General features: G+C 50.9%; 6 protein-coding genes across 6 annotated transcripts; 5 read left to right on the forward strand and 1 right to left on the reverse strand.

Moving 5' to 3' along the window:
* Positions 1 to 3563: 3563 nt before the first annotated feature.
* On the reverse strand, positions 3564 to 4241 carry CGCS363_v001654 (uncharacterized protein; the record flags this gene model as incomplete). Its single annotated transcript, XM_036633503.1, has 1 exon — positions 3564 to 4241. The coding sequence occupies one exon, from the start codon at positions 4239 to 4241 to the stop codon at positions 3564 to 3566; it is 678 nt and encodes a 225-aa protein (XP_036502478.1).
* A 3154-nt stretch (positions 4242 to 7395) lies between these two features.
* On the forward strand, positions 7396 to 10849 carry CGCS363_v001655 (Vegetative incompatibility protein HET-E-1; the record flags this gene model as incomplete). Its single annotated transcript, XM_036633504.1, has 4 exons — positions 7396 to 8478; positions 8699 to 9643; positions 9773 to 10010; positions 10410 to 10849. The coding sequence occupies 4 exons, from the start codon at positions 7396 to 7398 to the stop codon at positions 10847 to 10849; spliced, it is 2706 nt and encodes a 901-aa protein (XP_036502479.1).
* An 861-nt stretch (positions 10850 to 11710) lies between these two features.
* On the forward strand, positions 11711 to 12115 carry CGCS363_v001656 (uncharacterized protein; the record flags this gene model as incomplete). The annotated part of the gene is made up of 1 exon (XM_036633505.1): positions 11711 to 12115. The coding sequence occupies one exon, from the start codon at positions 11711 to 11713 to the stop codon at positions 12113 to 12115; it is 405 nt and encodes a 134-aa protein (XP_036502480.1).
* Positions 12116 to 12914: 799 nt separating this feature from the next.
* Positions 12915 to 14349, forward strand: nodC-0 (N-acetylglucosaminyltransferase; the record flags this gene model as incomplete). Its single annotated transcript, XM_036633506.1, has 5 exons — positions 12915 to 12955; positions 13015 to 13458; positions 13513 to 13944; positions 13996 to 14106; positions 14160 to 14349. 5 exons carry the CDS (start codon positions 12915 to 12917, stop codon positions 14347 to 14349), a joined length of 1218 nt encoding a protein of 405 aa, XP_036502481.1.
* Positions 14350 to 15129: 780 nt separating this feature from the next.
* On the forward strand, positions 15130 to 16209 carry CGCS363_v001658 (uncharacterized protein; the record flags this gene model as incomplete). Its single annotated transcript, XM_036633507.1, has 1 exon — positions 15130 to 16209. The coding sequence occupies one exon, from the start codon at positions 15130 to 15132 to the stop codon at positions 16207 to 16209; it is 1080 nt and encodes a 359-aa protein (XP_036502472.1).
* A 6119-nt stretch (positions 16210 to 22328) lies between these two features.
* asqN (O-methyltransferase asqN) lies at positions 22329 to 23820 on the forward strand (the record flags this gene model as incomplete). The annotated part of the gene is made up of 3 exons (XM_036633508.1): positions 22329 to 22637; positions 22721 to 23411; positions 23486 to 23820. 3 exons carry the CDS (start codon positions 22329 to 22331, stop codon positions 23818 to 23820), a joined length of 1335 nt encoding a protein of 444 aa, XP_036502473.1.
* Positions 23821 to 24497: the final 677 nt, after the last annotated feature.

The following is a 24497-nucleotide window of genomic DNA, read 5'->3' on the forward strand; positions in this document are numbered from 1 at the left end:
TAGTGGTTGCGATAAATGAGAAGACATTGACGTTCGAAGTCGTGAGGGCAAAATTGCCCGTTTTCGGCTGATCGGTTATGGGGGGTGATCGGTTAAGTGGGGTGGGGTCTTACCGCGGTACGTAGCGATCTGAGGTGCCTAGGTAGGCCACACTCATCTTACCTGAGGTAAGGTACGTATCAGTCACCCTGCCTTACCTAAGCGTAGGTAGCGGCTGTGATTCCCCACCTACCCTGTCCACAACGCTACCTTGTCTTAGCGCAAAACTCACCTTACCCACGTCGAAGCAGGCACCACACATTTGAAAGTCTGCAACTTCTCTCCTCCATTCTTTCCTCTTTTTCAACTCAGGATTTTGAGTGCGGAAAGGCGGTTCTTTCTGCACCCAAACAAACAGCGACAAGTATTTTCCTTCATTCATGAGACATCTCCGAATCCAGCTAATGAATATTATTCTAGTCCTGCTCTTCGCGCAAACTTCTCGACGCTGTCTGACACTGAGCCAATCGCGAAGCGTCCATCTCCAATCTCTCGCCCATCCTACGTCACTCTCCACGACCAGCCACCAGGTAAAGTTCCCCATTATCTCATTCTCCATCACGCAGAAACCTGACATGTACATAGGGAAGACATAGGCCACCATGTCTCTTACTTCACTGGAGCCCTCTCAGACGGCCGCTCCCGCGCCGCGTTTCCGGAAGGTCCTGTCCCATGAGGAACAGGACTTCGAAGACTTCGCGCGTTTGCTTCGCCAAAACCATCAATGGGGTACTATCAAGAAATTCCGAAAAGCCGCGGAAAGATGGCCAGACAAAGAGAAGCAGCGACGTTTCTTCGAGTGGCAAACTGCGCGATGCACGAAGCAACTCCAGAACACCCTTCCCTCCCTGAGTCCCAAACAGTGCATGCAAAAGATTATGAGCACAAACTTCCTCAACTCTACCAGTCGAGCTGAATGGCACTGGATGATGGAGATGATCTTCAATTCTTTCGTGATCATCGGAGCCGCTGCTCATGGCGGAATCATGACCGGCTATGGCATCGAACCTGGCCCGTCATACCTTTTGCCGAATGGTTTCAACCACAAAGACCACCGTGGAGGCTATCTCCTTCATCACAGCATTCTAGGTATCGAAGTCAAGCACGCCACAGATCTCGACAACATCGAGCCGACGATTCCCGCCAATACTATGAAGATTGCTACAGCCCATGATGTCATCCATACGCCGAGCCCCATGGACGACAGATTCATCTTCGCACAGATCGGATCTCTTTGGGCCTTCCGGGGACGTAGCAATCGTCACCCGTCGGAGATTTACAGAGACTCAGTCCAAGATCAAGGTCCGTGGGACCCGACTGGATTTGGAGTTGTTGTCCGAATCGACGACCACACTGGCCAGCCGGGCGCAGTCTACATCATCTACAACTTCCGGGTTCGCGACAACGACTCCGAGATGAGAGACTTCTATCGTCCTCCAGTTATGGATGACCAACGCAATGTTCTCCCCCACATCGGCCGTCTTCACTCTCGATGCGACCCAAAGGGCAACTTCACGGTGGCCAAGATTGCAGACAGCATTGAGCAATTCATCCCTGCAACTGATGATCGCGACTACACTGAAAAGACTTTCAGAATCGAACCCATTCTGGACCGGCGAAACGTGAGACTGAGCGAACGCTTCATCTCTCCCGTAAGGGAGGTTAATGTTTCCGGAAAACTCCTCCTTGTACCGCATCGTATCGCACTTCGCAAGGATGGCAAGAAATGATTTCCCAAGGCAAATGCCGATTCTCTACTGGCTCGTCGGCCAATCCAAAAAAAAGAAAAAAAACACCGCATGAAAAATATCGATGCAGATCTCGCCGTCTTTCTGCACGCAGCCATGCTTCATCACATCAACGGCACGCTCTGCCATGGTGACAGACGCAATGTGATCACACCAAGTACTTTGGGTAAGTCAAGAGAAATAACCACTTTGCAAGACCTGCGCGGCCACTTCTCTGACCAGTTTTCTAGTCGTTGCGATGCTTTCCAAATGACGACACACGATAATGACATGGCTTCTGGGAAGAAGCAGCCGACTGCGAGATTACGCACGGGATGGCCTTCTGCCACCAAGATTTGCCTGCCGACGGCACCGGATACGTTGTCATTCAATCTTGCGACTTCACGAGGCTCGACGTCTGCAATTGGCAGGACCAGAGAAGGATGCTGCGACGTTTTGGACTCGGTGGACTGGACGGCGATCGGATTTTCGCAGCCTCGTCCTTACCTTTTGCTTTTCCTTTTCTTCATTTCCTTTTTCTCCTCAAACGAGTCACCACAGGACGTCTTCTGGCCTCGGGCACATAGCCCTCGCCTAGACCACACAGACTTCATTTGGCTCATTCTCTTCCTATGGACACATTACCCTTAATACCCCTTCATCGCATTCACGAATACATAGACAGTACTCGATAGCAAACAGAGCTAGACTTCATAAATGCATTTGATTCCTCTCCGAAGTGATATTCCGCATGTTCTGTTCAATATACAAGACTTTGCTCGACCGCCTGGCGGTGCTTCCAGCCGCAGCATCATGACGACACCACGCAACCAATGGCCAGGCTTCCTAGATCAATATGACGAAACTTCGCGCATTCGCGAGACAGCTCAGAGCTTTCCCACTGGATGATGCCTTGCGCTAGCCCGTCGGTTGATGGCTTTTGGGTTCTCCGCCTCGAATGTCACCGCAGCAATGTCGCGCTTCGCTTCGCATAAGCCATGCTCATCAGGCACCTCTCCCTGCAACCTTGACGACTCGCATCATCTCTTCCATATCCTTCGCAAAGCATCCCTTCCTCAAACTTCGCAAAGCATCTCTGAGCCTTTAGCATGCAAAGAAAACAACAAAGGGCCCGATTGAGAGACCTCTGACACCGGCGAGGGGTATCAATCATTTGGCGCGCCGCAATCTTTGATCCCCATTCGTTTGCCATGGACCTCCTGAAGGACAGCTTTCTGCGCTCTTTGTCGTCATCATTTGTGGTTTCTCAAGTGTGTCACTGTACTTCGGCAAGCCTTTGTGGCTCATCTGCCATCCATCAAAGACATGCTCGTAAAGCTGCCTTGGGGCCGGTCTGGGGCTGTGTTGAAATAGGGTGTCTGGATCGAAATGATTTTACGCAGGTCAGGTTTTCACCTTGTTGTCGGCTTCAGGACATGAGCTGCCGGCGATGCTCTTTCTGTCGTTTGAAAAGGTCAGGTGTACTCTGTGGCAATAAAACTCTTAAGTCATAGTATGGCGGTGGGCTGTCCTCGATGGATGTACACAGAGGTGATCCTGTTTGGCCCTTGTAAATGTCTTCCTCAGAGTCGTACGGCAGTCAACAAGGTGTACCTGGAGGGTCTAACCTGGTGTACGGAAGTACGAACAAGGAAAAAGGATAGACACACTTTGACTTTCTCTCGATGCTGAATGCTAGCTTCGGACAGGAAAACGAAGTTAGCAGGTCATGTTCCTGACTCGCGCGGCTGCCATGTGTGATACTTGTAATGAGGATGCCAAAGACAGAAGCCCAGGCTAATAATTCAATCGATTCGGCTGAAAGTTCTTTGGATATTCCGGCCAGACTTTCAAACCGTTCGTCCTTCCATGGGTTCGGTTTTCAGCGGGTGCTGCTGCCTCTGACAGCGCGGCGCGACGCTGATTATATCTCTGGGCTGCCCGTCCGCGCTGAACCCCAAAGTCCCTCACGGCCTCCCATAGCTCTTTCTCGAGATCCAGCCTGTAGAATGTGCCTTCCTCAATCCTCTCCAATCGAAGCTTTGAAATGCCAGGACCAGGGAGGGGCTTGCCTTCCGCGCAAATTCGCCCGAACCACCGCAATACGGTGGCGAAGCAATACTTGAGCAGATTGATCGCAGTGGCGTTGATGACAGTAAGTTCTGACCCGTTGAGAGCCAGCCGGACTACGTCGAACGGCTGCAGGCCACACTGATCCTTCTCGAAACAGAGATGCAACTTGAGGCCGGCGTATCCTGTGACCAGAGTGCGTACAGAGGCAGTCTTGCTAATGTCGCCGTTGAAGTTCGGGATGACGAACCGAACATTCGTTTCCATGTCCGTAGGGAGGGGCACCGTCCACGGATTGGTCATATGTGCGTTCGTGAATTCGCACAAGACAGGATTCTGGTACCACACGGAGATGGGTTTGAAGCAGTTGACTTTTGGGCCGTCCCGGTGAGCAGCGGCATCCATCTCCTTCAGGATGGCAAGCACGTCTTGGGTGGCGGTTTCTGCTTCGTGGGAGTCGTAGTATTTTTCGATGTTGAACCAGTCGACTTATGGCTTTGCTGGACTGCTCGTAAGATTGGTGTTATCGAGCAATATGTTGTAATTGTGCATCGCGGCTGGGGAAATGTTGGATCCTGTATTGCGTCAGCCCCTTCCTCGGTTGGCCTGCGCCTGTGTCAGAATATTCAAGCTGGCTTGCTTACCTAGGTGGCATCTGAACGACCGCATGAGACGGTAGAGCACATCGTCCCACGAGTCAGGCGAGCGATCTTCAAACGCGGAAGGAGCAAGCTCCTGCAGGAAGTTTCTGATGTGCACGTCTACCCGTTTCTCGTGCTCTGGGTGGTAGCGTTTGATGTCCTAGCAAAAGAAGAGGATTGTGTCACTCCATCGGAGGGAACTCATTTTGGGCAGAAGATATGCTGCGATCGATAGTGACGAAGGAAGACGGAGACGAAGCAGGAAGGAGACGAGGGAGACGATGCTCGTCAGGAAGGAAGGGCTAGGTTTAGTTCGAAAACCTCTCAACGGACACGTACGATGGATTAACACTGCCCGAAGAGGTATCTGGGTGGGCGTAAATGTGGTGGGAACCTTCGCCTACCCTGTTGTCGCGATGGGCAGGCGCGGAAGCCCCAATCTCGTGACGAGAACATACGCCGAAGACAGCGAGGAGTTTGAGATGTCAAGAACATACAACTCATTCAAATCTTTGCCTGGGCTATTTACTAACGAAAGATCTCTTGTTTTCAGCATTCTGGTCCGTTCCTTCCCACAGCTAGCCCGTCACCGAAAGAGTTTCAGATTTGGTTGGAGTGTCGATCCCATCGCTCCAGAGCTCTCCTTTCGTTGAGACCGGCCACAAGCCAAAGTTCCTTATCGCTTCCCACAACTCATGATTTACTCTCAGCGTGTCTTCTGCGTTTGAAAGAGGCCACTCTTCTAGTCGCCGGTTCAAAATATCGCAGAAAGATAGCAATCGCCCTGTTCGACACATCTCATCGACCCAGAGCAGCATGCTTGTGAAGATGCGTTTACCAAGGTTGATCATGCGGGTGCCGGCACGAAATTCGTAACCATCAGGAGACATGCCATGTGTCGGAATGCAATATCGATCGTGGTTATAACAGCTTCTCAACTGCGCCATGTCTCCGCTCGCAGTGTGTTGAAGCACGAGGCGAAAGCTCCTATCCAGCTTCGCTGTGGGGAAGAGATCGAATGTTGTCATCGGACTTTGGCAGTTGCCAGTTTTACACCAACGTCTGTTGCACGTGAAACTTTCCGATTGGTATCTCCAGGCGAGGGTCAAAAGGCGGTCTACATGCGTTGGGAGCGGCACGGTCCAGTGTTCAGACTGGTGCGCATATCCAAACTCGTCGAGAAACGGATTTCCCTTCCAAGTATTAAGCCACTGCAGTGACTCTTCCCTGCCGTGCTCATAGGCCCTGTCGATGTGCACACAGAGCGGCTGCAGTCGGTCTCTGGGGTCTCCGGCAGGCACCCTATAGATGATGGGCTCAAGTGCAAGCCAGTCGACATATGGTCGCGAAGGAGTGACTTGGCCTAGTCTGTGCGTAAGCCAGTCGTATCTATGAACTTGCTCTGGGTCGGTTTTAGAACCCACGTCATGTCAGCATGTCGTCTAGGTTATCGGGGTCTGGCTATTATACCTAGAAGACAAGCTAATGACTGCATCAGATGACACAGCAGCTTATCCCAAGACGAGGGCTCATGCCCGGAAGTAATGCTGGGTTCTTGGTGTTGAAAGTAGTCCACGATCAGTCGGTCAATGTTTTCCGCATCGGCCGGTCGATATCGCCGAATATCCCAATAGAAGAACAGAAAGGAGTCCATCCAAACGATGTTGGTGAAGACATATCGATTGTAGTCCATGATGTGACAGCTGTGGTGTGGTACTAGATGATTGAAGCTTGCGCATAAGAAGTGCCTGTGAAGAGGCGGGACTACCTTGCGTTATATATCGCATAGGAAGAACCTGTTGATTGCAGAAATGAATTCCATAGGCTCAAGCTAGAGCATAATGCGGGGTGTTAGAACTCTGTCTTAGAAGCGCAAGTTAAAAAAGCCGGTGTCTGTTCCCCTACAATCTCGACGAAGGTTTAGACCATGCTATACTGGAAGTGTTCACACATTCGCATGTGACTCGTATTCTGTGCTAGATTGAGTATGGTTCTTCGGTACTTGCCTTTACCTATTGTTGCTCCCATTGTTCTCCGTCGTCGTCCAGCGTCGCTATCGTTTTCTCTACTGATGTCTTCCTTGCAGAAGTATTGGGTACGATACCGTCGAAGTTATACAGGAAATTGCCCGGCTAGCAAAATCGTTGACTTCTTCATCATCGGGACATGCACAAATAGCTACAAAAAGGCTAAAGATGTAGGTTCACTTTGCCGCGCTACGCTCATATCTTCATATCCCCTCCGCGATCCTTCTCAACTGATGTTGAAATCATTCCCCACAGAGAAGTTACCACTGCCAGTATGCTGGATACCTTTGCCGTGGAAGACATGATGACCCGCCAGACCATTGCTCTGCTCTGGTAAGCCAGCGGAAGACGCCGCCGCCTCAGACCCGATCTTCGGATTGACGTAGCTGAGAAGCTCCTTCGTGCACGCGGCCGCGGTCGCAGCTGCGTAGTGCTGCCAATCGTCGTTCTTGTGAGAGTCGGCGTAATCAGAATCCCCCGAATGACGATGCATGGGAACTCGGTCATTAGTCCCGCTGCTTCCATCTCAAAGTACAGCACATCGCCGACGTTCTGAATGATTTCGTTCCGGTTCGCGGTGCTCTTCACCACGCGATCGCCGGAAGCGATGAGCCCGTAGTGTATTTCGGGTCCTTAGAACTCGCAAGGGGCCCTATAGAAAGCCTTTATCTATCGCAGTCTGCACATATGATGCTCATGGGTTCATAGGTGTAGGTATCATCAAAAAGAATATCAAGGTCATCAGACGGCCGTTGATAAATTCCCAGGCGACAACCTCTTCGTAGCATAGCTGACACAAACTCTTCGGCTTTATTATCGTTAGCAAGGTGATCTGACCACGCAGGCAAGCAACTGTTTGAGGGCGTCAACGCATGGGACGCTCTATCGACGATGTTTCTCGATTTACTAGAGATCCCTAGCTTGAAATGCGTCTATCTTGTTATCGACGCGCTAGACGAGTGCGAAACCAATCTCGCTGAGCTCCTACATCTGATCGTACATTTATCGTCGTCTTCATCTTCCGGCGTAAGGCTGATCGTCTCAAGCCGCAACTGGCTCATCATTGAAGACGCTCTGGATGACGCCACGCAAAAGGCTCGACTTTCGTTAGAGCTGAATAGGCAATGTGTGTCGATTGCTGTTGGCAGATACATTAGCTACAAAGCAAGCCAACTAGCACGCCTCAAGGGATATGACGACAAACTAGGCAATGCTGTTCGACGACACCTGTCACTCAATTCAAACGACACGTTCCTGTGGGTATCTCTGGTCTGCCAGGAACTGGCGAGTGACAAGGTGAGGAAATGGCACACGCTTGCGAAATTGAATACGTTTCCACCAGGCTTGGATTCTCTTTACACGCGAATGTTGAATCATATTGAAGGGTCAATTGACGCAAACTTTTGCAAGCAGGTCCTTGGACTGTTGCTGGTCGCGCATCGGCCACTGGCCATAGAAGAGATGCTGCATCTCCTATGTTTACCGGCTAGTTTTCCAGCTGACCTCGAGAGCCTAGAGGAAATTGTTGGCCTCTGCGGTTCTATATTAACTATCCGCCATGACATCGTGTACTTTGTACATCAGTCAGCCGCAGACGTTTTGAAGGATAGTGCGTCAAAACAAATTCATCTACATGGTGAAGCCCATGAACATCGTATCATCTTTACGAAGTCACTACGATTAATGTCTAACACGCTCAGGCGCGACATCTATAGTCTGATCATTCCAGACACTCTTATCGATGATGTTCAGCCGCCTGATGACAACCCACTGTCGACAGCTGGATACTCTTGTATCCACTGGATTGACCACTTTGCAGCTGGGTCTCTTGACGATGCAAACTGTCCCCAGGCCGTTACCTTGGTCAAAGACTTCCTAGAAATACATTTTCTTCATTGGTTAGAAGCCATCGCTCTTCTGAGAATTAAGGGAGGCGGGATAGTCCTTGTGGACAGGCTTCTCCGGACATTTCAAGTGAGTACATGTGGTTTCATCTCACTGAATCTGACACTAATATCCTCAGCGTTTTTCCGACATACCACAAAACATGATACGCTTTATGGCAGACGCCAAAAGATTTTTCATGAAGTTTTGGTCCATAATCGAAAGGGCCCCTCTACAAACCTACGCGTCGTCGCTTTTATTTGCTCCAATTACAAGTCAAATACGCCAAAGGTTCTGGCATGACCGGTAGGACGGCCTCGTCAACGTCAAAGGAGTGGACCAAGAATGGGACGCGCATCGGCAAACCCTCGATGGGCACAAAGCCCGTGTCACGGCAATTGCGTTTTCGGCAGATGGTCGCCTTCTTGCATCAGGGTCAAGAGACCAAACAATCCGCCTTTGGGATGCGACGTCTGGTCTAATCCGGTGTAAACTGAACGGGCACCGAGAAATGATCACATTTGTGGCTTTTTCCTCGGACAGTAAATTTCTAGCATCCGCTGAGGATGGGAACAAAATTTACCTTTGGGATACGGCTTTTGGTTCACTACGGGCTGTTCTTGAGGGTCACAGAAGGATCGTAACGTCGATCGCCTTCGCTCCAGACGGCTATCTTTTGGCTTCATCTTCGCAGGATGCAACCGTTCGTCTGTGGAATACGGACCGAGGGGTACTTGTGAAAATAATTAGTGGTCGTCATGATTGGGTGTGCCGAGTTACTTTCTCGCCGGACGGCCAAACACTGGCATCGACGTCAAAAGATGGAACATTCCAGATATGGGACGTCACAAAGGGCTTGCGTCGACATATAACGGATCACGAAGACATCTCGAATGAGTCACCCATACAATATTCGCCAGATGGACAACTCATAGCCGTAGGATATTCCGATGGAGCAACCCGTATCTGGGATGTGGAGAGAGGAACCTGTCGACAAACACTAAACGCGGAAGAGCTATGGCGCAGTATCCATTCAGTCAGTTTCGCGCCCAATGGCATGCTACTGGCAACAGCATCAGAACATAAGACGGTTCAAATCTGGGATTTGATGACAGGGGAGTATCACCGAACTCTTGACGGGCACAGTGCGGGTGTCAGTACTGCCGTCTTCTCGCCCAATGGGCAAGTCATAGCGTCTGCATCATCAGACGGGACCATACGAACTTGGGAAGTGGCAACGGGAAATCAGTTGCAATTGGTCGAAGACGAGTATCATGATCCTCATGTGATGGAATTTTCACCTGACAGCCAAGTTCTTGCAACGGCATCGTCCAACAGTTCAATCCGACTATGGAATGCAGCAATGCGTATGCCTCATTCCCAGTCGCACGATGGCCACAACAGCATAGTCAGGGAATTGGTCTTTTCACCCAATGGGCACATCGTGGCTTCCATCTCGGATGATAAGACAATTCAATTATGGAATGGCACAAGCGGCAAATACGAGCAAACTCTGTTGGGTAACAGTGGACAAGCGTCAACGATAGCCTTCTCCCCCGACGGTCGTCTGCTGGCCTCGGTGTTCGAGGATGGGGTCGTTTGGGTCTGGGATGTGTTGACAAGAAAGAACCAAAAGATATTGCATGATGTGGCTAGCAAAAACGGGATAACATCATTTGCCTTCTCGCCGGACGGTTGTCAACTGGTAACAGCCTCATATGGTAGGATTTGTCTCTGGGATGTACCATCAGGCACTATTCTGAGGAGTCTCATCGGTCAAGACCATGTGTACGAAGGTTTGACTGTTGCATTTTCACCCAACGGCCAAACGATAGTATCGGGTTGCCATGATGGCACATTCCGGCTCTGGGACTTAGAAACCGGTGCAATTCGTCAAATCTTCGAGAAGCACAGCGATCGACTCTTAAACTACATGGTCTCAGACATTGCATTCTCATCAGACAGCCGGACGATAGTGTCGGCGTCACGTGACGAAACGGTACGGCTCTGGAATATAGCGGACGAAAGCCAAAGCTCGTGCCACGGTCATGAAGGTTTGGTCACGGCTGTCACATTTTCCCCGAACGGAAGACTGGCAGTGTCATCATCCCTTGATAAGACGATTCGGCTATGGAATGTGGCAACAGGCGAGCTACAACAAACATTACATGTTAAATGGTCTCATAGGATCAGGTTTGATCAGACATCTAATGTGAGACTTTTGACTAGCGCGGGCAGCCTACGCATGGCCGAAGATACTTCCATGGACGCATCAACAATCCAAACCAGGCTATTACCAATCGAATTTGGTCTCAGCCCCGAGAATGATTGGATATTGATAGATTCAGAGAAAGCGGTATGGATTCCACCAGAATATCGACCCACTGCATCAGCTGTTCGAGATTCAGTAATCTTCATTGGCTGTCATTCCGGTCGCGTATTGCGTATCATCGCCCCGTGATTGAGTTTCTACGAAGTTGGCAGTAAAGATAACAAGGGTGGCAATCATAAAGACAACAAGGACGAAAAGGATGGCAAGCGGGCTAGGAGCAAGAGACCAAAAGCATCCATAGAACCAGGATCAAAAAAGACAAGAGAGAGAATCGAGAATTGAACACGTAAGTCATTAAAGAACATTGGATGTTATGAGGCAAGGACAAATGATATACCTGCATGTCTAGGTAGTACCAAGTAACATTGCGAAACATACATGGATCGTAGTCCCCAAGAAAGGACAGACAGTTACTACCTTTAACACATGAACTGTGTTGCAAAGTACTGAATGAGTCTTAATCTCGGTTATCCAATACCACACTAAGTACTCAGAGTCTTGACCACGAGAAACGTGCCTCAAAACCTCTGGCTGACTCATTGAGTCTTCTTTTAGCTCACAATTCCCATTTACTATTTGTATTGGGTCTCCCCCGAGAGGCAGGAGCTTGTGGGCTCATGGAGCCACACTGCGCTTTATTGATAGCACAGCAAGGTCTAGTGTCTCCGTGCAGAAATCATCGGACAAGCCATTTGGTGAGTTGCAGACCTCATGGACATGTCACCAGATTTCGTCTTAGTTGTTCATGTTTGTCGGAGAATTACAAATCTCCCAGAGAGCAAATCACAGTCCCTCTGGCTTCTTGGTTGCATGCATCCATGCGAGGTCGCCGGTGTTGAGTTCAACCTTCCGTGACGGCTCCTTTCCACGCCATCTCCAAACATGAACCTGATTACGAGCCTCAACCATCGTATCGAGCTTTGGGAGTGCGTGACTATTGGCCTCCTTGCACTCGACCTCATAATCACCCTCTACGGACTTGGGTCTGAGATGCCTGACGCCGTTCTTCCAGAATCCGAGGCGGAGAGCGTCATGGTGGTTGCCGTTAAAGAGCTCTTTCTCCTCATGCAGCTGCTGCAAATTTTCCTTCCTGCCTATGCAGGCAGCGATTTCGAGAACCCCACACCTTCGAACATGTTAAGGGAGCGGGCGGTCTGCAGGTGGATCGGCGGTCTTTTCGGAACACACAGCGCAGAGTTCGCAGATTTGGTGCCCAAGCTTGGCGACGATGAGCTCAAAACATTTGGATTATTCATCGTTCCAGTGGCAGCCGCTGTGGTTTGGAAGTGGAGGAGATTGCAGCGGCGTTTTCGCGCTGCCAGGAGACAAGAAGAAGCGGCGTTGATTGCGAGGGTCTTCCGCGTTTGGGATCGGGGAGATGGAACTGGTAGGTGAATTGCCACCTCAGTAGTGAGTTCCCTCTAAGCGGCATCCATCTCGACGACCATGGTTGGAGACAATCGCCTTGAAACTAGCTAATCCTCAATGAACAGGTCAGAATCACCTTTCCGACTATTGGAAGCTTGGAAAGACAAGCCCAAGCCTGGCTCGCTTTAGGAGATTGGGGCGGACATCTTGGGAACATGGACGGCTGGGAACCAAGACTTGGTCTACCAATAAACATTTTCACTCTCTACCGGAAGACCATTGGACAATTCTCTATTTTCCTCGAGTGTTACCAAAGGTTTAACATGCTTGATGACAGGTTGAAAGCTCCAGCATCATGCCCAATACTTCCACACTTGTGACACCTTGCAGGGTCAAAATGTAGATGCCTTCACTTTTATTAACCTGTCAAAGCTAAATAATGATTGCAACTTCCAACTATCCAGAATTGAAGCAAAGATTTGAAGATCACGTGGAATCACCCAGAACTCTACAAAAGATTGTCATCCTTTCATTGGATTTACCACACATAGGTTGTTCACTCCAGGCACTGGGTTCGTTCCTTCCTCTTTGCGCGCCTCTCCTTCCTGAAAGGTGAGAACCGTCTGAACAGAGATTTCTTTCACCTCAACCTGCCCCACGCAGTGAATTTTCAGACTCATCACTCTCTCAATAAAATAATTCGCGTCGCAGTCACCACCAAAAGCTTCTTCTCCCACAAACCACCACAACAAACAAATCTCTCCTATACAACTCACAAACCACCACCTCAAGACAAAGACACATACCAACATCCCCCAACACAATCATGGTCGCCACTATCGCCAGTTATACTCTTGGCGGGCTCTGGTAAGTTTCCCCTCACCTCTTCCGGCGCGCCTTCCCCAGACTCACTTGCTTGTTCACAGGATGTACTACCTCTTAGAGGAGGACAAGACCAAGCGTCTCGCAGAGGCCTACACGCCCATTCCTCTCCCCGATGAGCCTACCTACAACAGCAGTGATGTCAGCATCATTGTTCCCACTATCAACACTCCCGACGAATTCACCGATTGCCTGCGGCTGTGGCTCGCCAACCAGCCCAAGGAGATCATTATCGTGACCATTGAGCGCGACCTCCAGCGCGTCTACGACTTGGTTCGCCCTGTGGTTACTGACGGAGATGAGCGCATCAGCCTCATGACTGCCGATGTCGCCAACAAGCGCGAGCAGCTGCTTGTTGGCATCAAGCACGCCAAGGGCAAGATTCTCGCCTTGGTTGATGACGATGCCTTCTGGAAGTACGAGGTTCTTCCCCACCTTCTGGCTCCCTTTGAGGACCCCAAGCTCGGTGGCGCTGTTGGCAAGCAGAGGTATGTCTGAATCGCCTCTCCATCTTCTGTCATCCTTTCTCACCAGGTTTCCAGTGCCCATATCCCCGTGGCCCGCCGCAAGCCCAACGTCATCACCCCTTGGGAGGTTGCCTCTCTTCGTTCTCTCGAGAACCAAAACAATGTCCAGGCTGTCCGATTCACCGCAGATGGTAGCGTCTTCTGCCTCGTCGGTCGCACCCTCATGATGCGCGCCGAGATCGCCCAGGACCCTCGTTTCCAGTACGAGATCACCCACGAGTACTGGTGCGGCAAGCGTCAGAACACTGGTGACGACGTCTTCATCACCCGCTGGCTGCTGACCGAGGGATGGAAGATGTCCATTCAGAATGCTCCCGAGGCGGAGATTACCACCCTGGTCATGCGCGACAGCGCCCTCCTGCGTCAGATGGTCCGCTGGCAGCGGAACGCCATTCAGTCCTTCCTGGTGACTATCGTCTACAAGCCTGGCCTGCTCCAGCTCTACAAGTACGTCTCATCTCCCGCGCTACCTATGATGTTGTACTGATAACTTCGTAGGAAGCATCCTTACATGGCTCGCAAGCTCGTAGAGCGCCTGCTTCGCCCCATCATCGCTTGGGTCCATATCATCGCCTTCATCGTTGGCGTTTACCAGAAGTCGCCCGTCGCGTAAGTACCACCGACGTCTCCCAGCATGATCATGTACTGACATTCTTTACCAGCTACTTCGTCGGCCTGTGGTACCTTTTGTCCATGATCGCCACTTACCGCGACTTTGTTCGCCGCTACCCCTGGGCGAAGGGCCACCTTGGCGCTGCCATCCTGCTCGACATCTGCTACCCGGTTGTCGACGTCTACTCTTGGCTCACCCTGAGCACCGAGGCCTGGGGCACCCGCAACGAGAACGCTTGAATGAAGACTTTGGGCGTTGATGATGATTGGCTTTGATTAGAGGCTCTGGGTTTGGGAGGCGACGGATCCTCCAGAATGGCTTTTGGCGTTTGGTACTAGATGGCATCTCGCACGAGAGGAAAGGACAGATACCCTCAAGTTGGTAGATACAGATTGATGAATAAAAGTCTTTGACACAGACCTATCTTCACGCAGCACGCGACACGTCTGGCTTCTCAACCACGCGATCAAGCCTCCCCGGCTCAGAATACCCGGTAATGCCAAGTCCTGAAAGCAGTTAACCCTTGAGCACAAGCTGACTCTGCAGCAGGTCTATTTATGGTGAGCCTTTGTCATCGCTCGTGGCTACCATACCCGGTCTACGAGCTCATGCACGTAAGACGCCGATGGACCGACTCGCTACAATTGTAGTTGCAGCTACGAAGGGCCCAATCAGAATTTCGGCGCGACCACCCAAGGTCGTTGCAACACCCAATCCAGTCGACGTTGAGGAATGACACCACACTCCAGAGTTGCAGTCAAGACTCATCGCTCGTAATTGCCCCTGATGACTACTTACGCTGAGGCTGACATCCACGGCAGGTTTGATTACTCGAGGAACTTTTAATGTCAGCAGAAGCTGAAATCAGGCCTCACCACCACAATTAACCACTTCGCCAAGATGCGCTGTCGCCTGTATAAGAATGTGTAACCATCCCATACCACGCTTTATTGACTTCCAGGTGCTCTCTGTCATTCGTTCTTTGCATTTTTAGGCCGTTGCTTTAGACGACTACAGCAATGTCTCAACTCGCAATCGGCAACCCTGTTCGCTTCCAGGACTGGTTCAGCACCTTCGGCCCCAGACTCCAAAACATATCGACGGGCGTTTGCAATGAAACCCTCAATGCCTACCTCGCGGACTACCGCAACCTGAATACTCGAACCTGCGATCTTCATCTCGACTGCATCCTCACCGAAACATCCGAATCCACAAAGGCAAAAATCGCATCCGCTGCCATTTTCCTCGGCATCCTTCCTTCAATGCTGTCAATGATGGGTCCCTCGATGACCCAACTCACACTGCTCTCCGCGCGTCGTCCCCTTCTTGCCATTCTCATCGCCCTGGGCAGCACGGCCTTCTGCCTGGATCGTCTCTTCCATATAGAAACCCCAGCCGACATCTTGTCCATGGTGCAGGGTGAACGCTTCATCCCCCGAATCCGCAGCTCAAGATGGGGCGTGGTCGCCAGCATTGCGGAGTACCTCTTCATCGGGGCTGCGGTGTTCAATGTTATCAACTTGGCTGTGCGCGTTGGAGACTACACGGTTATGAGCTTCCAATGCAACATCTGGTTCTTCCCCCTCATTTGGGTCCTCTCCGTCACCTTCATCTTCCTCCTTGTCGCAATACCGTTCCAGTTCTCCGCCATCGCAAAGCACATCCGCAACCGCACGGGCCCTGGTAGTGTCAATCGGGTTGATGCGGGTCCGGAGGGCCCCGACGACACCCAGTGGACCCCGCTCCCGCCACGGGCCGAGTGGGCTTCCCCGTCCGGAACATTTTCAAGGCAGAACAGCGGGACGTCAGTCTCGAAATTCATGTTGCGAGAGCTCACCCCGGGACTTCGACACCCGTCGCTGAAAGTTGCCGAGGTACCGCAATTTGAGCCGTGGGTGGCTGTGCTGTTCGGCGTCGGCTCCTTTTTGGCTGCGTTCCATATCATTTTGGGCACCGGTTGGTTCTCGTCCATCTTGTTCCTGTCCCCAGGCGACGCTATCAGGGTGATCATGAGGTTCTTTGCGTCATCTGTGGTATGCAGGCTTGTTGTGATGGTGGAGTTGGCGAGTATGAAGTCGCAGGAGATGCCTCGGGGATAAAAGTGATGGGACGGGGGTTAATCGAGTCATGAGTACGCCCGGCTTTGAGTCCAGTCTCACATGTTCTTCTAAAACAACATCATGTAAAAAGGACATGAGATTCAAGTTTATCGGACAACCTGGACATAGAAATCCCCAAAGGCATCAAATAGTTAGCTGCAGTGGAAGCCTCTTGCTTACGCCCCTGTGACACGGCATAGAGTTGTCCTTTGGTTCTCCATGCGGGGAGCTATTACAGCGTAGTGCCCTATTATTAACAGGGGATCCGGCCTCACCGTTTAGCGGAAATAGATGTGACGTGTGTCAGGTTGCGCACAGCTCACAGGAGGCCCTGGTGTCAAATAGCATGATTGAATACCTGTTCACCTGCGAACAACTGCTGGAGTTTTAGGCACTGGATAGCTCCGGATAGCTAAGCGAGCCCGGGTACTCGTACTGAGTAATAACGAGAACGTAGCGAAAGGTTTCCCAGCTGTTAGATAGAAGTAAGACAGCCAAACTTATTCTGTGCTATCTAGCGTGTGCATCGTTATTACGGGACATAGAATCCAATTCTTCCTATTCCTGTTGAATGTTTTGACGCCGTGGCTTTTTCAGCTTTCGCCTTACTCTCAGCCGGGCCCGGTCGCTTGGTTCTGGGGGAACACGACGTCGCACCCATGCTATTGTCCGTTAGAGATGAACCAACCCATACCGATATCATGGAAACCAGCGAATATTGGCGGCCTAGCTTGCCTTCGGTATGAAACCACCTCATTATTCGGAGAATATAGCTTTAGAAGCCATACGAAGCAGCTCGGTTTCGCTCACGGACTTTGGGGGCCGACGTGGCAGTACGAGGCGTTCGTTCCATGAAATCGGAATGGAGCTTAAGGTTTGCGTCACGCCCCTGCCCTTAAGCAGTCGCTTGCAGCTTACTACAACCTCATAGTCGCTGAAATATGATCAACGGCGTTCCTCGATGAGTTGGAATGAGTATAAAAGTGGACAGATTTCTTCGATTTTGTTCGAGAAGATCACCAATCCAACCCTCAAATCATCCACATAAACAAACCATCAACCGCGCTAGACGCTTTACTTCTATTTCTTCGTCCCGGCGACCCTTTTTCCAATCACCATGCAGTTCAAGACTTCCGTCCTCGTTGTCCTCGCCTCCATCTTGTCGGTCTCAAGTAAGCTCTGCGTCCAACATTCACCACAATGGCACGTTCAATATTGACTTTTCCCAGTGGCCTGCAAGGATGCTCAAGGCAAAGAGGGACAGTGCAAGCCTCCTAACTTCTGCTGCGCCGCCGACGGATTCCAATGCGTCTTCAGGGAGGAGTGCAGCAGCAAATAGAGGGTGGCCACGAATATCTGTGATGCATGTTTTGTACATAAGCGAGCTCTTGGAATTTTATGTTGTCTTTCTGTCCCAAACACTTGCGATCCACGGATGTCTCTCGTAATGGATGCCTCAATTGTGTCGGGCTGCGAACATAACAAACGACGGTAATTGTTTCTAGCCAATAATAGCCCGCGCATTTTCTTCAAAACATCATGACGCTCGGGCCACACTTGCGCAGCGTCGCTGATTCCGCAGGTGTCACTGGCGTTGGAAATGGCTCAATGCATCCAAGTCCAGTTCAAGAAAGACTCTTGAGAAGCAACATTTAGTACGATAGAATCTGAACTTTTATTCTGTCTCATTACATGATGTCTAGCATTCGTCTGATTTTCTTTACTATACCCTCAATCAAAGTAGTTGGAGCCGACGTACTGCGGCCGTCCTCATCACCGTCCGCGGCGCACAGAAGTGAACGCAGCAACGTCGGCGTGCATCTTGGATCTAGGAAACTCTTTTCGCGATCAACGATTGAAATCGGCAACGGTTCTGTTGTGTCTATATCCGCCGGTTTGGGGTCGATGCCTAACACACTTTCCATTTGGTTCAAGATCCGACAACTGATGTAGATAAGCATCTCGATCTGCAGGTGAGGGTGTCCATCCAGCTGGAACCCTCCTATGCGGACGTTGGGTAGCAGAGAAGGTGCTAGGTCTGTCTTCCAGCATTTTGATTGCGGTGACATTTGTTGCCCATCTTGTGGGTCGCCGATGGGTCCTTCGTGCGCTGACAGGGATGTGCGTCTGTTTTTGCGCTGCTGGTTTTGTGATAGTAGGGCGTCGTGAATGGCGGCGAAGACTGCCTCGTAGCCGTGGAACAGCCAGATGCAGCATGTCATGATGGTCAATGTCGTCGGGCCACTGCAGTGGCTACTAGATCGTTTGGGGTGTGAAGATGTTGTGCTGCCAGGCGTAGTTTCGCCACCAGACGGGTGTAACGTGGTTCCCGAAAATTGACTGTAGATAGTGTCTCCATCATCATTGTGGGATCTGTTCCTTGTCTCAGTGTTGAAGAAGACAGAAGTATCAAGTGAGTCCACCAAAAAATCCTCTGAATTATGATGAGAGTCGTACGACGACTCCTTTTCTTGACGTTCCATCAAGTCCTTCAGTCCCTCAACTGCATCCAAAAACTCCTGGGAGCTCTCCAGGAGGAACCCTATGATGTTCTTGCATGGTTTTGTCTCTGATATATCGCAAGGGGACTTATAGGCCAAAATGTCTTCAAGAGTGATAGGATGATCCTCCGCAGCGCTCAGGCAGTCCAGAAGTTTTAAATTGAGACTGGAAAGTCGGTACAGACATTCGTGCTTTGTTCTGGGTGGCCCTTTGGTTTTGGAACATGTTGTGGCGCCGATAGTCCTTTTGTCTTGATCCGCTTTTTGATCAGAACCCCGAACCTTACTGGCAATGGATTCCCCAGGCTCACTATTTCGATTTGCCGAGGGTAGATTGTCGTCGAGCATACCATCTAACGGCGAGCCAGATGTCATCATGTCAAGGTCAAATTCACCAAGGCCGTAAGATATATCAGGCCCGGTCCTCTCATCCCTTTCCATTGGTAGGAGTGGCGGAAACTTCGCAGACATGACCGGCACATCTGATGATGATGCTGGCGCGAAGACATTGTTGTGCTGGTATTTCATTGGAGAAACTGTGCTTGGCATCTGTCCTGTGTTGCAATCCTCCCTGGAAGGGTGTGCCGACAAAGGTGAGGGATAGACGCTGAGTGAGGCCGACTTGTCAGGATATGATTTGGCTCCCACTCCGGAGACAGAACCACGGCGATTAGTTGCAGGTTGGTTGAAGGCGGGTAGTGACAAGGGAGGAGGTCGAGCCAGCCGACGTTCATAGCCACTTGGGCGGATAGTTGGCGACCTACGTGCGTGCGCCACACGAACGCACTCGACGCCTGCTTTGACACATCGCGCACATGGCGTCAATGATGCTTCATTGCGCTCGGGCGATGGAATCTCGTCCGACGGCCTTACGCAACGGAGTTTGTAAGCGCGGCATCGGTCGCAAGCACTTCGCCGAGCGCTCTGAGAGGCGGACTTCCTGATGTACGAGTTGCTCGTGTTGTCGACGGTGAAAAATGTAGGTGATCTAGAAGCCATGGGAACGATTGACATGGAAAACTGGTCTATGATCCGGAAGAACCATGCAGTATCCTGAATAATGAGATAAGAGTGGGACTGGTTGAGGGTCCCGGGGATGAGGAAGCGGTGGAGATGTTGTTCGTGACTCGATATTCGAGCGGTTGAATGCTGGAGTTATTATACATGCCAGATCCCCCGCCAACGAGTGTAGTTGCGAATGGGTCGCACTTCCCAAGTCTCCTGTCCAGACAAGGGAAGAAGCTTATGCAAAAGGTTTACCAACGAATCCAGATACAGTTTCGCTGTCCCTGAGGGGGGCTTGATGACACCATCTGATGTCCTTACCAGGTGCTTCTTTCCAAATTCATGGTATTTTTCTATTGAACGCAAGTCTTCCCTCGCTGAGATCAATGACTCGCTCTGTCACAGCTCGTCTGTTGAGCGAGGCTCTATATTATGGGTATCATCAACCTGTCGCAGTCCAGGGATGTTGATTGACACCTGAACGCCTACTTACCCTGGACGATATATCATACCAATCAACTCTGTTGTGTGCGCCTTCGTCGGTCGGCAAGAAAGTCCGCTCGTCAGGTTTGCTGACGCTTGGCGGACTTGGCAGACTTATGGCCGGGACCGTTGGACGAAGTTTAACTGTTGTCCCCTGCATTAGCTTATCAGTTCGGAGTAATTCACCACGACATCTGCCACTGCCGTATTTCTTGTGACGGCAGTCAAGGACGCCCGCCACTAGTCGTGCCACGCGGGCAGTTTGTCGGATTGGGTTTTCTGCCGTCTGACGCCACACAGCTTTCCATAAGGCAACCCCTCAGACCACTCATTCTCTCCTTTGCTCTTCGGACTCTTTTTCAGTGCGATCAGTCATCAAGGATGGAGATCCTAGCTAGCCACGGCATGGTCAAAGCACACAATGCATTCAGAAAGCTGCATCCGCAGCCGCTCCTTACCATCGCAGCCTCACCCGTGCTCTAGCCACCTACCTCGGGGAACTAGTTTCACAGGTCTTGTGTAATTACTTCAGACTCTTCTATTCCGGCCTCGGATTTCCCAAATGCCTAGCACTTTCATGTTGGGGTTTAGGCTTCCGCAAGAAACAGTTATCTGGTTAGATGAGTTGCAGTTTTATGCCGTTTGAAGCAACTACTCGGCGCTGTTTACCAACTTGGATCCTACCGCCACCTCGCTATTATGTATCTCCGCTTATTGTACCTCGCGCTCGGCGAGCTCCCTCGGCGGCCACGTACGCCCAACATCCCACTCAGTCCAATGAGCTTGCTTCTTTGAGTCATAACCTGACGGAAAAGCTGTTCATTTCCTTGACCTGCCTCGGTCTGCGCAAGTGCGAGCCTATCGGCTGTCTCGAAGAGTCCCTCGGCAAGGGCGTGAAGCTTCCGACTCACTTGTCCGGCATGCTTCGTCTGCCTGCCGCAGATTCGGTGGTGTCCCTGACTCAAAACCAGATCCCGCACAGCTGGGCCGGGCCAAGTGGGTGGTAACATGACTTCGTATTGTGCATGTTTTGCTACCTAGGCTGGGACCTGTCGATGCAAGAATTGGGGGACAAGTTCAATCCCCGAGGTACTGCTACGTTAAGGTACAATTCCGCAGGGCTCTAGGGCCCGAATAATAATTGACCCGGCGGGCTGACTGTCAACGCTTCCTTCCGCAGAGTCAAGGCACCACGGATGAACTGTTTAATACCTTGTTCTAGCTCCGTCAGCTAATGCGCGAGCCCTGGTGCGGTCCAGAGAGTGTCCCGGTAGCCAAATTGAGTTTCCGATAGACCTCGGAGTCGCTAAAAGGTGCCGGCGTGAGCTCCGAGCTGCATTCGGTGAGGGGCAGTTGGCATGGTAGCCTGGGATAGACCCTGTAACTTACCTTTGTCCGCCGCCCTACAAGGCCTGTATTATGGATGGAATCCACTCTCTCAGAGTTCGGAGGATGGTTCGGCGCTTGGAAGCTTATTTAGAGGTCGGCAAAAGTTTACCCAATATGGTAAAGAACAGTCTGCTCGTAGCGTTTGACGCAATCCCGAGCAAGACTAGAGCTCAATGAAAATTAAACTCAGGAAGCGATGAAACATTCTCGCACTGACGGGAGGTTGAAGTAGGGACTTCCCAATACTCTGGTAATCATTACGGCACAATTGAGTATAGCTCCCGCGTTAGTGCCGTTTCGAAGCAGCTTGATTCGCGCAAGTTTAGTTATCATTGCTCAGGAGAATCGTCTACCGCCGACAAGACGCAGAGAATGGAATACCTTGCTCAAGTCTTGTTGGTTCTTGACTTTATCGAGAAACACCATGGCTAGTGTCTGCCTCCGAAGCTCAACGACGGAGAACTGTGGAGGCTCTCCGAAGCTCAATCGTTGAAGTGCTCCGAAGCTGAACTGTTCCTGTCCTCCGAAATCCAACTATCGTGTGGCTCCGATGTCTCCTGGTAATGGCGTACGAGAGATAGACACCATTCGTAGATATATAAAGAAACAATCTTGGATCTGTAACTTAAAGATTGCGTTTGCTCCCCGTGTGACCATATGCGCGTCACGTCAACACCTCAATATCAAGCTTGACTAGACATACTTCACTTGGAACAGTCTATTCTAGATCTTCAGCACACAATGTTGGCTCAAAGCGCTATCATCAATCCCATCGTTCCGAAGCCATTTACACTATCTAGAAGTGATGGTTTCGCTCCCAGTCAGTATGAAAAGCTAGGAGCAGAGCTCGTGCAATGCATGTCGGCATATAGCAAAGCCTTGGAGAAGGAAGGGCTTCCCGAGCCTTCTCTGTCACCCAGCATATCTTCAAAGGTAGCTCTCAAAAGCAACAAGGCGGTGCAAGAGAAAGCACGAATCGCCGAGCTTGCACGCCAGATCCTAGCAACAACATTGGATCCCGGAACAAGTTTGTTTCTCAGCTCTCTGCAGGTAAGAACCACATCCTTTTCTCAGTCGCTCTCACCACAATATTAGCCGCATGTCGGTATTTTCGCGTCTAATAGCAATTTCAGTTTCACTTCTGCGCCTGCCTGAAAGTCGTCTTAGACCTTAAGGTAGGAGACAGCATCCCGCAACATGGCCGAATCTCGAGAAAGGAGCTGGCCGAGTCCCTCTCTGTGGAAGAGAGCCTGCTGGCTCGCATCATGCGTGTCGTTATGACCAACTTCGTCTTCGAGGAACCCGAGCCAGGCTACTATAGCCATACGTCCATCTCCTGGGCGATGCAGGGTCCGGCAATGCATCACCTCCTTCTTCATCGCCTGGGTGAGGGATTCCGATCTGCCAGTCGAGAGCCGGATGCCCTACGCCAGAGCGGATTCCGCAATCCCAAGCCTGGCGACTCTTGCGGATTCAACCTGGCTTTTGGCTACGAGGGCACATATTGGGATTACATTGCCAACATCGACCTCGAACGTGGTGACAACTTCAATCAGGCTATGAAAGCTGTCACCATCAACAGCTTGGGCGAAATCCCGAGATTATATCCTTGGGAAAGTTTGATTGCCGACGGAGGCCTCATTGTTGACGTTGGCGGTGGCCTTGGTCAGGTTAGCCGAAAGATTTTGGAGGCCTTCCCTGATTCAGGTCTCCGCTGTGTGGTTCAGGACAAACACGCCGTGTCTTCTGATACGAGAGATCCGCGAGGCGAATTGGATTTAACTCTGCAACAGCACGACTTCTTCAACACTCAACCGATCAAAGGTATGTTCCCATTGCGCATCATCAGTTAAAATTACATGCTCGCATCATGGTCTGACCAGTCTTCATAAACACAGGCGCTGCGGTCTACCATCTTCGTCATATCCTTCACGATTGGCCTGATGACGCCTGTGTGGAAATTGTGCGACAAATTGTTCCAGCTATGGACGCAAAGCGCAGCCGCATCCTCATCTGCGATCAAATAGTCCAAGACCACTCGCCGTCTCTCGCATCTGTTCTTTACGACGTTGACATGATGTCACTTTTCAATGGTAAAGAGCGCACGCTCTCGGAGTTCCGTCAGATATTTGTGAAAGCGGATCCGAGACTTTACATCAAAGACGTGAAGCGGTCACAGGAATCCGCTACGACCATGATAGAGGTTAGAATCTCATCTGCACCCACAGCTTGATGTTTGCTAGAGGCATTAGAGTACTTAGCTTGTCATCAAAGTTCTGAGGTCCATCGTGTGCCCTACAGTATATCTCTCCCATATCGGTGACTGTGTGATCTTCGGACTCGGAGGCATCGGAGTGACCATGGCTGAAACAAGAAGGGCGTTCGGTCGGGACTTCGGCGCCTTGGATCGGGCGGCGAGGGCTGTATGCATGGCGCTGAGTAGCTACCCTGCTCACCTTGGAAATGATCGCTGTCGATATGTGTAGTTGGTGAGACGAAAAAAGCATGGGGGCTCGTCTGGAAGGAAGCCCACCCCTCTTTCACACTTGACCAAGGCTTGTGCCATCAATTTTATGAATGTAGGTAGGGAGTTGGCATTGACTCTCTGCTTTGGAATTATTGCACGAGTATGGTTACGGCAAGTGGGATCGGGTGACTTCTAGACCCCATCAATGATGTGATTGACTGGGCCGCACGGCAAGATGTCAATACGAAGTAACGCAAGCTGCCCGAGTGATTCGGGTGACAAGATGCTGTCGGATCACATGTATAGCGCGGATGTGGAGTCTTGGTTGAGAGAGAATGAGAGGGTGTTTGCAATTGTCTGGGTATTCAGATCAACTGGGAAGCTTACATGTATCTATCGCGTGAGTTGGGCTGGCAAGCGATGAAGAGCGTCATCATCTTGGA

The sequence above is a fragment of the Colletotrichum siamense genome, assembly GCF_013390195.1.
Source record: "Colletotrichum siamense strain Cg363 chromosome Unknown KSG_Cg363_contig01, whole genome shotgun sequence".
NCBI lineage: Eukaryota > Fungi > Ascomycota > Sordariomycetes > Glomerellales > Glomerellaceae > Colletotrichum > Colletotrichum siamense.